The sequence below is a fragment of the Scomber japonicus genome, chromosome 7 (genome assembly GCF_027409825.1).
Source record: "Scomber japonicus isolate fScoJap1 chromosome 7, fScoJap1.pri, whole genome shotgun sequence".
Lineage (NCBI taxonomy): Eukaryota > Metazoa > Chordata > Actinopteri > Scombriformes > Scombridae > Scomber > Scomber japonicus.
The window spans coordinates 35401911-35414509 of NC_070584.1; the positions used below are offsets into that span (position 1 = coordinate 35401911).

General features: G+C 41.8%; 1 protein-coding gene across 1 annotated transcript in view; it reads right to left on the bottom strand.

The window, feature by feature from the left end:
* LOC128362363 (NACHT, LRR and PYD domains-containing protein 12-like) overlaps positions 1-12599 on the bottom strand; it is a 94742-nt gene that overhangs the window by 13918 nt on the left and 68225 nt on the right. The window contains exon 15 of the mRNA XM_053323103.1: positions 822-894. Coding sequence (XP_053179078.1) covers positions 822-894 — 73 coding nt within the window. The remainder of the gene's footprint in view (positions 1-821; positions 895-12599) is intronic.

Genomic DNA, 12599 nt, shown 5'->3' on the forward strand with positions numbered 1-12599 from the left:
CATCAGTGGTGTTTAATAATTCAACAACAAAAACAAAAGAAAACAATAAAAATCTGCATAGAAAGTAATTCTCTGCTGCTGAAGTTTAGAAAAAACTGGTTTGACAAATCACATCAGCAGAGACAATCCTACACAGGTTTAATGTTTATCCTCTGAAGGTTATAAATGTTTTGTGTTTTTTATGTACATTGGGATCTACTCTAAAGACTCATGTAAAAAGGGTCGGTGTTATGAGCAAATGCTTCAGCCTTCACCTTTTTGGTCAGAAACTGCTTCATTTGTTTATTTCTTTATATTTTTCACCTTTTGGTTGACCAACAAGAACATATGATTATTTACTTTATTATAAGTGTATTCTAAACTAAACAGGTTGATGAATCCTGACCTGAGAGTCTTCAGTCCACAGTGTGGACTCTCCAGTCCAGCAAAAAGCTGCTTCACTCCTGAATCCTGCAGGTTGTTGTTACTCAGGTCCAGATCTCTCAGACTAGAGGACTGGGAGCTGAGAACTGAGGACAGAGCTGCACAGCTTCTCTCTGAGAGGTTACAGTCAGTCAGCCTGAAGATACAAGTGAAATACATCAGAATCTGTGATAAACAGACGTAAATATCTCAATCACATGATATAAAAGTAAAGATCAGTTTCTTTAGTTCATAAAGCTGAGTCAACGAAAGATAAACTGGAAAATCCAAACATTTTATTTCCTGTGAAAATAAAATCTTGGTGAAAAACTTTTGTGAATCAGAAATCCTGACATTAGAAGAGCTGAACTCCATAGTTGAGAAAAATACTTCAAAGACAAAGTATAACTTGGTCTGACCTGAGAGTCTTCAGTTCACAGTGTGGACTCTCCAGTCCAGCAGAAAGCTGCTTCACTCCTGAATCCTGCAGGTTATTGTTACTCAGGTCCAGATGTCTCAGACTAGAGGACTGGGAGCTGAGAACTGAGGACAGAGCTGCACAGCTTCTCGTTGAGAGATTACAGCCACTCAACCTGGAAATGAAATATAAAGAAACAGAAAACAAGCAAGAATTTACTTTTTCTTCAAAGACAGCACAACATTTAAATAATGATGAATAAATCAAACTATCTGTGTACTGATGATAGAAAAATATTGTGTGACTTGATCTGCTGTTTCATTAGTGATATTTGTTACAAAAGAACCCTTGAAGAGATAACTGCTGTGTGCTGTCTGTGTAAGATTTTTGTATTGCTGAATTAAAGAGACGTGGACTTCAAAAGACCTCATTGAATGGTGACTATTATTTCAATATAGTTCACATTTTTATTTCCTACAACTTACAGAGCTTTGTTGGAGGCTTTGACCACTGGCAGCAGCCTCAGAAGAGCCTTCTCTGAAGCAGAGTATTTCTTCAGGTCAAACATGTCCAGATCTTTTTCTGATGACAGTAAGATGAAGACCAGAGCTGACCACTGAGCAGGAGACAGTTCATCTGCAGAGAGATTTCCTGATCTCAGGGACTGTTGGATCTCCTCCACTAGAGAACGATCATTCAGTTCATTCAGACAGTGGAACAGATTGATGTTTCTCTCTGTAGACACATTCTTCCTGATCTTCTTCTTGATGTACTTGACTGTTTCCTGATTGGTCTCTGAGCTACTTCCTGTCTGTGTCAGCAGACCTCGTAGGAGAGTCTGATTGGTCTGCAGTGAAAGACCCAGGAGGAAGCGGAGGAACAAGTCCAGGTGTCCATTTGGACTCTTTAAGGCCTCGTCCACAGCTGTCTGGTAGAAACGTGACCAGCAGGGTGTTGTTTGTTCTTCTGCCAGCAGATTGGCTCCAGACTTGATGAATGTCAGATGGACATGAAGAGCAGCCAGAAACTCCTGAAGGCTCAGATGGACGAAGCAGAACACCTTGTCCTGGTACAGCCCTCTCTCCTCTTTAAAGATCTCTGTGAACACTCCTGAGTACACTGAGGCTGCTCTGATATCGATGCCACACTCTGTCAGGTCTGATTCATAGAAGATCAGGTTGCCTTTCTGCAGCTGCCCAAAAGCCAGTTTTCCCAGAGACTCAATCATCTTCCTGCTCTCTGGACTCCAGTGTGGATCTGTCTCAGCTCCTCCATCGTACTTGACCTTCTTCAGTTTGGTCTGAAGCACCAGGAAGTGGATGTACATCTCAGTCAGGGTCTTGGGCAGCTCTCCTCCCTCTTTGCTTTTCAACACATCCTCCAGAACTGTAGCAGTGATCCAGCAGAAGACTGGGATGTGGCACATGATGTGGAGGCTTCGTGATGTCTTGATGTGGGAGATGATGGTGCTGGCCTGCTCCTCATCGCTGAATCTCTTCCTGAAGTACTCCTCCTTCTGTGGGTCAGTGAACCCTCTGACCTCTGTCACCATGCTGACACACTCAGGAGGGATCTGATTGGCTGCTGCAGGTCGTGTGGTTATCCAGAGGCGAGCAGAGGGAAGCAGTTTCCCCCTGATGAGGTTTGTCAGCAGCACATCCACTGAGGTGGACTCTGCAACATCAGTCAGGATCTCAGTGTTGTGGAAGTCCAGAGGAAGTCGACACTCATCCAGACCGTCAAAGATGAACACAACCTGGAACTCTTCAAACCTGCAGATTCCTGCTTCTTTGGTTTCAGTAAAGAAGTGATGAACAAGTTCCACCAAGCTGTACTTTTTCTCTTTCAGCACATTCAGCTCTCTGAAAGTGAATGGAAATGTGAAGTGTATGTCCTGGTTGGCTTTGTCTTCAGCCCAGTCCAGAGTGAACTTCTGTGTTAAGACTGTTTTCCCAATGCCAGCCACTCCCTTTGTCATCACTGTTCTGATTGGTTCATCTCTTCCAGGTGAGGCTTTAAAGAAGTCTTCTTGTCTGATTGTTGTTTCTGGTCTGCCTGGTTTCCTGGATGCTGTTTCAATCTGTCTGACCTCATGTTCATCATTGACCTCTGCAGTCCCTCCCTCTGTGATGTAGAGCGGTGTGTAGATCTCATTCAGAAGGGTTGGGTTTCCTGCTTTAGCGATCCCCTCAAACACACACTGGAACTTCTTCTGCAGGTTAGACTTGAGTTTACGTCGACACTTTGCAGCACGAGTTCCTGAATGAACACAATAAATAAGATCAATAATTGAATAAAAAAGAAAAAATGACAGTTTAATTTCCCCAAAGAATACATATATGAACATTATCTTCCATCTCTTGAGACTTCAGTAAATGTCTCATTTATCCATCATATTAAATCTTTATAGAAATCCTCTTACTGCTCAGCAGATGCTCAGCCAGCTCCTCCTGCTTCATTCTCCTCAGGAAGTGCAGTGTAATCTTCAGAAATGCCTCTCTGCTGCTCCTCCTCTGCTCTTCCTCCTCACCGTCCAACACCTCCTCATCCTCCCTCTGACTCTCTAAGCATTCTGGGTTATCTGGACTCAGAACCTTCTGTATCTTCTTCAACTCGTTCTTCACAAAAGTGACGATGTTCTCCTCCAGCAACTGGAACAGAATAATATATGAATGACACAATCAAACTAACATCATGAAGCAAACATCAGATCCATGTTGGACACACTGACAATCCACTGGTCTACAAAGTGCAGCATGGAGATGATTGTGAACACAATAGATGTAAAAGTAGTTGTTGTACATGTACAGACCATAAATATGGAGTCCAGGTGTGTTTGATGCTGCTGGGCAGACTGACCACTGGGAACCTCTGAGCTCTCCTGGTCCACTCTGTGGAAGAATCATGAAGAATGAGCTTACATTATGTCTGTCCACACAGAGACAAACACAAGCTAAACGTCCATCACGTGATATTTGGATGTGAATAGAGAATCAGATGACTCCCTGTAGTGGTAAAGCTTTACTAGTCCTGCTGATCCCACTGAGAATCAACAGCTCAGTCTGTTTGTAGCTTTCGACTCAGAGTCACTTTGGTTTAGTCCCAACAGCTCTCAGCAACCCTACATGAAGCTCTGCCTCCCTCACTGCACACTGCTGAAGGCAGCTACAACCAGTGTGTGGTTGTATGAGACTGGTTGTACTGGGCAGCTCCCAGTGTCAATGTGTCTGACTGTGTGAGTGTGAATGCTGCTCAGAGAACTTTGTCTGAGTCAATAAAGGTTTAAAAACAGGAGACTTGATAAGAGTCTGATGAAAACATCATTATGTTTTTATCTGTTTGAAATCCTCACCTGTGATCATCAGAGTGGCGTCCATCTTTGAAGTTATTAGGAAGCTCCATAGACCAATCACTCTTCATAGACACACAGCTGGGTTCAGGTTGGTCCAGCTTCCTCCTGATAGAAACACAAGATACATTCTGCTCAGCACCCAGAATACACTGACACTAAATCTGTCAGTGATTTAATACACCTACTGTACACAACACAGTAGTATCCAGATAGTTTCATATGAATTCACTGTTAAACTAAACATGATTAACTGTATGAGTAGAGCTGTATTCAGTGCAGTGTGCAGCACCTGGAGGGGTGAAGCTGACACTCAGCCGAGGACACAAAGACATGAACTCCTTAAATCTCAGCTGGTGGTAAATGAGTGTTGGGTTCTTATTGTCTAAGGCTTCTCCTTCATCTACTGTCTCAGATTGAACATCATTTGGACGTCTCTTTGGATAAAAGCATCTGCCAAATGAATTAATGTCAATAAAATGTTTGTTTGGTCTTTATTAAAGATGCTGTGATGATGAGCAGCTGTCTGGATAATTCTCTGTTCTGCAGACATTTCTGTTGACAGTCCTTCAGCCTGTTAGTGATACTATTGCTTCTCCTGCAGTTGTTTGATGTGGTTAACACACTGCTTCCTTTAACTAAGTTTTAAAGACTTTTCTTGTAAACTGTGATGAGGGGCCCCGGCCCTCGTACCCACTCTAACATTCACACTGATCTGCTCTTTCCATCATCACTATAAAATGATCATCAATCAATAGAAATTATAGTTTTAATAAAAACAGCAACAAACTGAAATGATCTAATTACCAACATTATGGATCATTACGGATCAGAAATATCAATAAATGATCCAAACGTCAAATAATTCAACTGAGAACTATTTATCCTGATTGAGGTTTTAACTCATATTGTCCAATAACCTGATTTTAATACTGAGAACTATTTACTTTTAATCAGATGAACGTTGTTGTTTAAAATCAATAATAATATTTGGAGCGGTCGCTCTGAAGGACTCACAGCTGAGTTCAGGTTCAATCACCAACACTTCCCTCCAGGAGAGATTCTGGATTATTGCAGTAAAATGTTTGATTTTGCAGCAGTTTTTCTAAATTATGATCAAATCTGAAAAGTTTGATAAAAACCTTCAATAAAAACAAACTGAGTCAGTTACATTTAATATTTAGTGACAGTTTACCTTTTTGCCGCCGGACGTTGTTCTTTAAAATAAATGAATTCATCCTTTGACCGATCACTCTTCATAGACACACAGCTGGGTCCAGGTCCAGGTCCAGGTCCAGCAGAGTCTGGTCTGTGCTGCCTCCTTGTTCTTCTACACAACACACACAGAGCTTTGAGTGTGAATAATGATGGTGGAGAACAGTGATGGACAGTTAGAGATCCTCATCTCACCTCTGAGCTTTGGTCTGGCTGTCATGTTCCCCACACAGAGAGCTTTTAGAGGGAGGGACTCCCTCCTCTCTGTCCTCACTCTGATCCATGCTGCTGAAGTCACATCCACATCAGTCACACACACTTTCTACCTTCATCTGGAGAGGAAACACAGATCATCCTTTACATCATTTCTCCTGTCACATCCTAAATATCAGCTGCTCCTCCTGTGATTGGCTGTTATTCTCTGTTATAGATCAGTGTGAATGCAGCCAGACAGCAGTGTGAGGCAGAGAAAGCTGCCATCAGCTGCTGTACTTCTACTATCAGTCCACTAGATGGCGTCATGAAGCTGCAGTGAAGTGAAGAGCAGCACACATGATGCATGGAGGAGGATTTACATTGACTGACAGGCAGAAGGACTGAGAGCGACTACAGAGTCTCTGCACAAAATGACTTTATGCAACAAACAGCAGCAGATTATTTGAGATGAAACAACTGTGATGGAATTTATTTCACCTCAAGCCTTCAATATATCATTTATCATTTCCCCTCTATCAACATTTAAACATGATTTAATTAACTAAAAAAACAGATAAAGATGGATAAGCAAACATATAAACAAAAAATAGAGGCAGATTTGGCATCTGGTAACGCCAGAGAAGCATGACAAGGTATTAAAACCATGACACATGTTCCACACAAGGGCCGAGGAATATCTACAGCAGTGTTCCTCAAATACAAATCTGAAAAGGTCCATAAAAAATGTTTTCAATGAGTCAAAGGTCCATTTATTAGTCGGTCAAGCCAACAAATCAATGTATCCACCAGCAACCAACTTAATACAGTGGTGTCTAGTAGAAAAATAGAATATATGACTCAACTATAAAATGTATTTTTAATTTTAACAACAAAATAAAATGTCCTCTTCATAAAAACAAAAAAAAATCAAATAAATACTCAAAAACAAAACTTATTTTTCGTTATAACATAAATTCAAATAAATACTTATATAAAACAAAACAAAATACACTCACAACCCCTGCAAATAACCCAAAACTAATATCAACACTTTTCTTTTAAAATACAGACACAAAGGACACAAGAAACGAGGAAATAACTGTAGTTTCAAAAGCGAAAGTATAAATGGGTCAGAGGGGGAGCCAATAAAAGCTAAAGAAATTGTACTTTCATTGAAAATGTTGTAACCTTTTGTATCATCTGCAGGTTTGGTAACACTACTGAGGCACAGAAACAGAAAAACTGTATTAATGGTAAGTTAACTGGTCGGGATCACCTACCTGCCGACCTTTGAACACATTTACAGGAAGAGAACTGTGAGTCTTGTTCTGTTCAGGAAGTCAACACAGTAACAAACACAGAGCAGCTTGTTTGTGATGAAGAGGAAACATTAGAGATCCTAATGAAGACAATTCAAAGCAAACAAAGATCCACTTACTCAACTTCTTCCTATGAAGGTTTTCTCTGTGCAGCTCTCTGCTGTCTGGACCAGGTGTGTGTTAAAAAGGGCGTCACCAGGACCCGGAAGTGCCGCGCTTGAAATTGTCGCGCGTGCCACACCCTTCAGTTCACAGAGTGAGCTCGTCACTCTGACAGAATGATCACCTGTACAGGCTCACCTCAGGCCTGTGTTTTATCATCTCTTTTGTTCTTTTTATAAACCAACCTTCAGTTCACAGCAGAGTATTTCTCCGGTCGGCAAGCAGCTCTGCTCCTCTGTTGTCACACTTGGACCTGTTTTTTCTCACTGTTTCTGATGCGTGTGTATACACACATCGCATTCGTCAAACGGGGTTTTTAATTATTGAAAATTGTTTTATTTTGAAATGTTTTATTTAGAAAACCGGATTCTCTCGTTGTTGCTTTGTTTGACTTCCTGTCCGGCTTGACACATTCGGCTGCTGTTAGACACTGAGACACAGACATTGAACACCAATCAGCTCAGAGTTCAAAGATCAGCTGCTTTAACCCTGACACACTGCTCATATTCTGGCATTTCACAATATCCCCTCATATCTCTATACATGAGAGCAGAAAGAGTCAATTCTTCAGTTTTTACACTTTTTGTTGGAGAAAAAACAAAACAGTCCCATTATATATTGGTCCAATGTTCATATTATATAATTTCAATTCATTATATAAACAGTATTTTTTAAAGGTTTTTTTTTTAATTTTTTGAATAGATGGGTCAAACATTCAACACAAAGACAAAAATGCTGCAAGCTGCAAAAATGTCAAAATATTTCCATGTTTGTATATTATGGGTCATATAAGTAAAGGTCATCAAGTTTCTGCCTAAAGAAAAGTTTCTAGGTTGTGTTTTCTTCTCTCAAATGTAAAACTGTGTGGACCCTGAACAGTAAGGGTTAATATAACACATATGTGACCTACAGCCGCCTTCCTGCTGCCACTCTAACATGCTGTAAAAACCTCCTGATCACTGACAACAAACATCAACCTTTCTTTATGTTCAACATGTGAGTTCAGACTGTAGATGTGATGGAGGCGCTCAGGAATCACTTCCTCTATTTACACTCTGCTAGAACAAGTCAGAGCAGGAAGCAGCAGCTCGTCCAATAATCCAAAATGAATCATGTTACACATTCACATCAGCTCACAGACACTTTCTACCTTCATCTGTGGAGGAAACACTGTGAGCACAGCTGAAAGCATCACTCATATCAGCTGCTTCTCCACAATCTCAACCATCTTGTGCTTCATAGAAATGAGCTGCTGTATATTCACATGTACACCTGTAGTGAGTTAGAGCTGAAAATCACTTTGTTTCCATCTGCATCAAACAGCTGATTCAGCAAACGGTTCATGGACACAGTGAGTCAAAACCTGAACAAACATCAACCCACAGCTAACTCACTGAATCCATGGCAGCGCTACACTTCCTGTGACATCACCCAGAGCATCATGGGAACTGTAGTCCATCACTGAGAGCATGATTCCCCAAATCAGATGAAGACCAGGGGCCTGTTTCAGAAAGCAGGTTTAGTGAGAACTCTGAGTTAGTTAACCCTGAGATGAGGGAAACTCTGGTTTTTCGGTTTCACAAAGCCAGTTCAGCTTAGCTCTGAGTCAGTTACTCTGGCAACATACTCCGTGAACCTAACCTGCTCGCTAGCAGGTTTTCTTCAACTAACCCTGAGTTTCTCCTGCTTTTTAGTTGAAGCCCGCAGACTGAAGGAGGTGTCAGACATGGTGTGTCCTTTTCTTAAAGAGTCGGTTAATATTGAAGCACAAATACGAAGCACAAATCTCCGTCAGAGGATCAGACCTTGCTGGGATGTTTTATCATTCTCTGATGATGTTCTGTTTGAGAGTTTCCATTTTTCTGTACAATCGATAATTTATCTGAACAATATTCTCAGCCCTCGTATCGTCTGTACGACACCACATGGACATGCTCTCAGTTCAGAACAAGTTCACTGTTCAAGTTCATGTTTCCAAGGCAACCGTCTGTCGGGCTGTCACAAAGGCAATATTTGAAGGTGATTGATAGCCAAGTGGTTACTGCTCATGCTTCATAGTGACAGTGTTGCTGGTTCGATACCAGTGAGGAACTTTCTCTCTCTATATATACCAGCTACTGTTAAATTAAGGTGAAAGTGCCCAAACATAAAACTAAATTTGACTATTACACTTAAACGTTTACTCTTTTGTAGTGTTGTATGTATAAAGGCATAGGTGTTGCTTTCAAATAGACAATATTAAATACTGGCAGTGTTGGGATGGCTGAAAAATTGACTTTCTTCTTTGCTTAGAAGATTTCATCAACTACTGAAATATATATAACATGTTGAATGTAGCATTTAAATGCTGTTGAATGAGGGCAGGCTAAACAACACCACAATTGTTTGTAATCAATACCTTACTTGTTTGAGCTATATTTTTATATTTCATATTCAGTTGCTGCCAAGTAGGCCTATGTTTTGTACCTGTTGGGGTCTGCATGAATGTTAAATGTGCCACGCACACACACATACACAGAATATAAATGTTGAATAACCACTCGAGACAAAATGTTTCTCTTTTTTTTCATTAATACTTTTCTTAAATATATACTCATCGTCTGCATGTATTCATTAATATTTCTAAATCCTGTGGGGAGAAGTAGGAGGACTGAGCCCTTTGTTTCTCCTATTGTCATGGTGAATCATGTTATCTGTGCTCCATTGATGAGGGCTTGGTATCTCCTCATGCAGAAGCTTCACTCAGAGTTACTTTGACTCAGAGTTGATTGAACTAACTCTTAACACTTGTTCTGAAACCGAAAACTCTGAGTTTGACAGCTCAGAGTTGGTCAACCTAGAGTTAAGGTTTTAACTCAGAGTTAGTTAAACCTGCTTCCTGAAACAGGCCCCTGGAACAAAGAATAATAACAGGAGTAATGTTGACTGCAGGGGCGGTGCCAGACATCGTAGACATCCGGGGCTTAAGCCTGGTCTTACTAGGGGAGTCCGGGTGTTTGAAAAACAAGTCCTTAAGTCTATCAGACCATCAAAATAAGATGAGGAGTTAATAGAAGATAAGAGTCAGCGCTCTGCTGCCATCTAGTGGACAGACTCAGTGTGAGCGATCTGCTGCAGACTGAGCCGGGAACAGAAAGTGAGAAAGTTGATGCAAATGATGAAGAATTCTGTTATATAGTTAAATATAATATGAGGAGAAACTAACTAACTATATATATTTATATTCATACACATAAACACATACTGTACACTGTGACATGTCCATACTACATGTGTGAATGTTATAACATTTTGACAGTTTGATTTCTTTCTACTAAAACAATAACTACATATTATTATTATTATTATTATTATTATTATTATTATATGTTATGTTAATTATTTTCTGATGCTGTCAAACATTTACTAACATCAGTGGTGTTTGTGCCGAACAGATAACGAACAAAACCAGCAAAACATTCACTACAAAGTTCTCACACAGTTTTATTGACATAAACTGACAAAGAAAAAACAATGAATTTAAGCTGAGGAAGGACTGAGGTGAAGTGAGAACAGCTGATCCATACTTTGCTGTAGTTTTTAATTTATTTTACAAAAGTCACAATTGAATTCAGTTTTTACAGATTGACAGAGCTGTCAGACTCATCAAAACTAATTAAAGTTGAACTAAACTAACCCAAAAACCTGAAACTGTTTTATGATTTTATAGTTGAATTGTCACATTAACCCTCCTGTTGTCCTCGAGTCAAGGAAGGAAGGATGGAACGGAGGTAGAAGGAAGGAAGGAAGGGAGGGAAGAAGGAAGCATGGAACAAAGGTAGAAGGAAGGAAGGAAGGGAGGGAGGGAGGAAGGAAGGAAGGGAGGGAAGAAGGAAGGATGGAACGGAGGTAGAAGGAAGGAAGGAAGGGATGGAAGAAGGAAGTATGAGAGGGACGAAGGAAGGATGGAACGGAGGAAGAAGGAAGGAAAGGAGCGTGGGAGGAAGGGAGGGAGGAAGGAAGAGAAGAAAGGAAAGGAAAGGAGGGAGGAAAGTAGGAGGGAGGGAGGAAAGAAGGAAGGGAAGAAGGTAGGAGGGAGGGAGGGAAGAAGGAAAAAAGGAAAGGAAGGAAGGAAGGGAGAAAGGAAGGAAGGAAGGAAGGAGGAAAGGTAGGGGGGAAAGAGAGAAGGATGGAGGGAGGAAGGGAAGAAAGAAGGAAGGATGGAAGGAAGGAAGGAAGGAAGGAAGGAAGGAACAATCAAAACAGGGAGGACGACACAAAGGTTAAATAACAGACAGTGTACTATGATGTGTGTCAGGGAGAGGGGAGCAGGTGGAGCCAAATGTAAAAGACTGAAGGTGAAAGCAGGGCTGCAGAAAAAGGTTTTATTCTGGGAACATTCAGACAAAAAGGAAGCTGAGCAGAGCTGAACACACTATCCAACAAAAACTGAACTGAAAACCAAGACTTAAATACTAAATGAAGTAATAAGTGGATGGGGAACAGGTAACGAGACAAAAGCAGATTAGGAGTTGATTGACTGGGAGGACACTGGGACAGTCACAGGTGTGAAGGCTGAGGAAAACACTGAGAGCAAGGCAGCGCTAACCAACTCTATGTAGATCTGGTGTGGAGGGAAAATGGGCTGTGGAGGTATGCAGGAACACAGATCCTAAAATACTTTGTAGTAGTTTTGTGTATTTTATTAACCCTTTATAGGACACTCATTGAAAGGAAGGACGGAAGGAAGGAAGGAAGGATGGAAGGACGGAAGGAAGGAAGGGAAGGAAGGAGGGAGGAAGGAAGGAAAGGAAGGAAGGACGGAGGGAAGGTAGGGGGAAGGAGGGAAGGTAGGGGGAAGGAGGGAAGGTAGGGGGGAGGAAAGAAAGAGAGAAGGAGGGAGGGAGGAAGGGAAGAAGGAAGGAAGGGAAGAAGGAAGGAAGGAAGAAGAAAGGGGGATGGAGGAAGGAAAGAAAGAAGGGAGGAGAGAAGGGGGGAGGTAGGAAGGACAGATGGAAGTAAGGAAAGGAAGGAAGGACGGAAGAAAGGAAGGAAGGAAGGAAGGAGGGAAGGTAGGGGGGAGGAAAGAAAGAGAAGGAGGGAGGGAGGGAAGGAGGGAGGGAGAGAGGGAGAGAGGGAGGGAGGGAGAGAGGGAGGGAGGGAGAGAGAGGGAGGGAGGGAGAGAGGGGGAGGGGAGGGAGGGAGGAGAGAGGGGGAGGGAGGGAGGAGAGAGGGGGAGGGGAGGGAGGGAGGAAAGAAGGAAGAAGAAAGGGGGATGGAGGAAGGAAAGAAGGAAGGGAGGAGAGAAGGAGGGAGGTAGGAAGGACAGATGGAAGTAAGGAAAGGAAGGAAGGACAGAGGAAGGAAAGAAGGAAGGGAGGAGAGAAGGAGGGAGGGAGGAAGTGTAGCAGATGCAAAATGGTCGACAGGCCAAACCAGTCACACAAGGGTTGAGGGTTCACATCCGATTTATTCTATAAAAGCAGCACAGGGGCAGTCAGGTTACACACGCTGGAAGATTACTCACTCTCTCTCTCTAGTTCAGTAGTTAGCTTAGTTT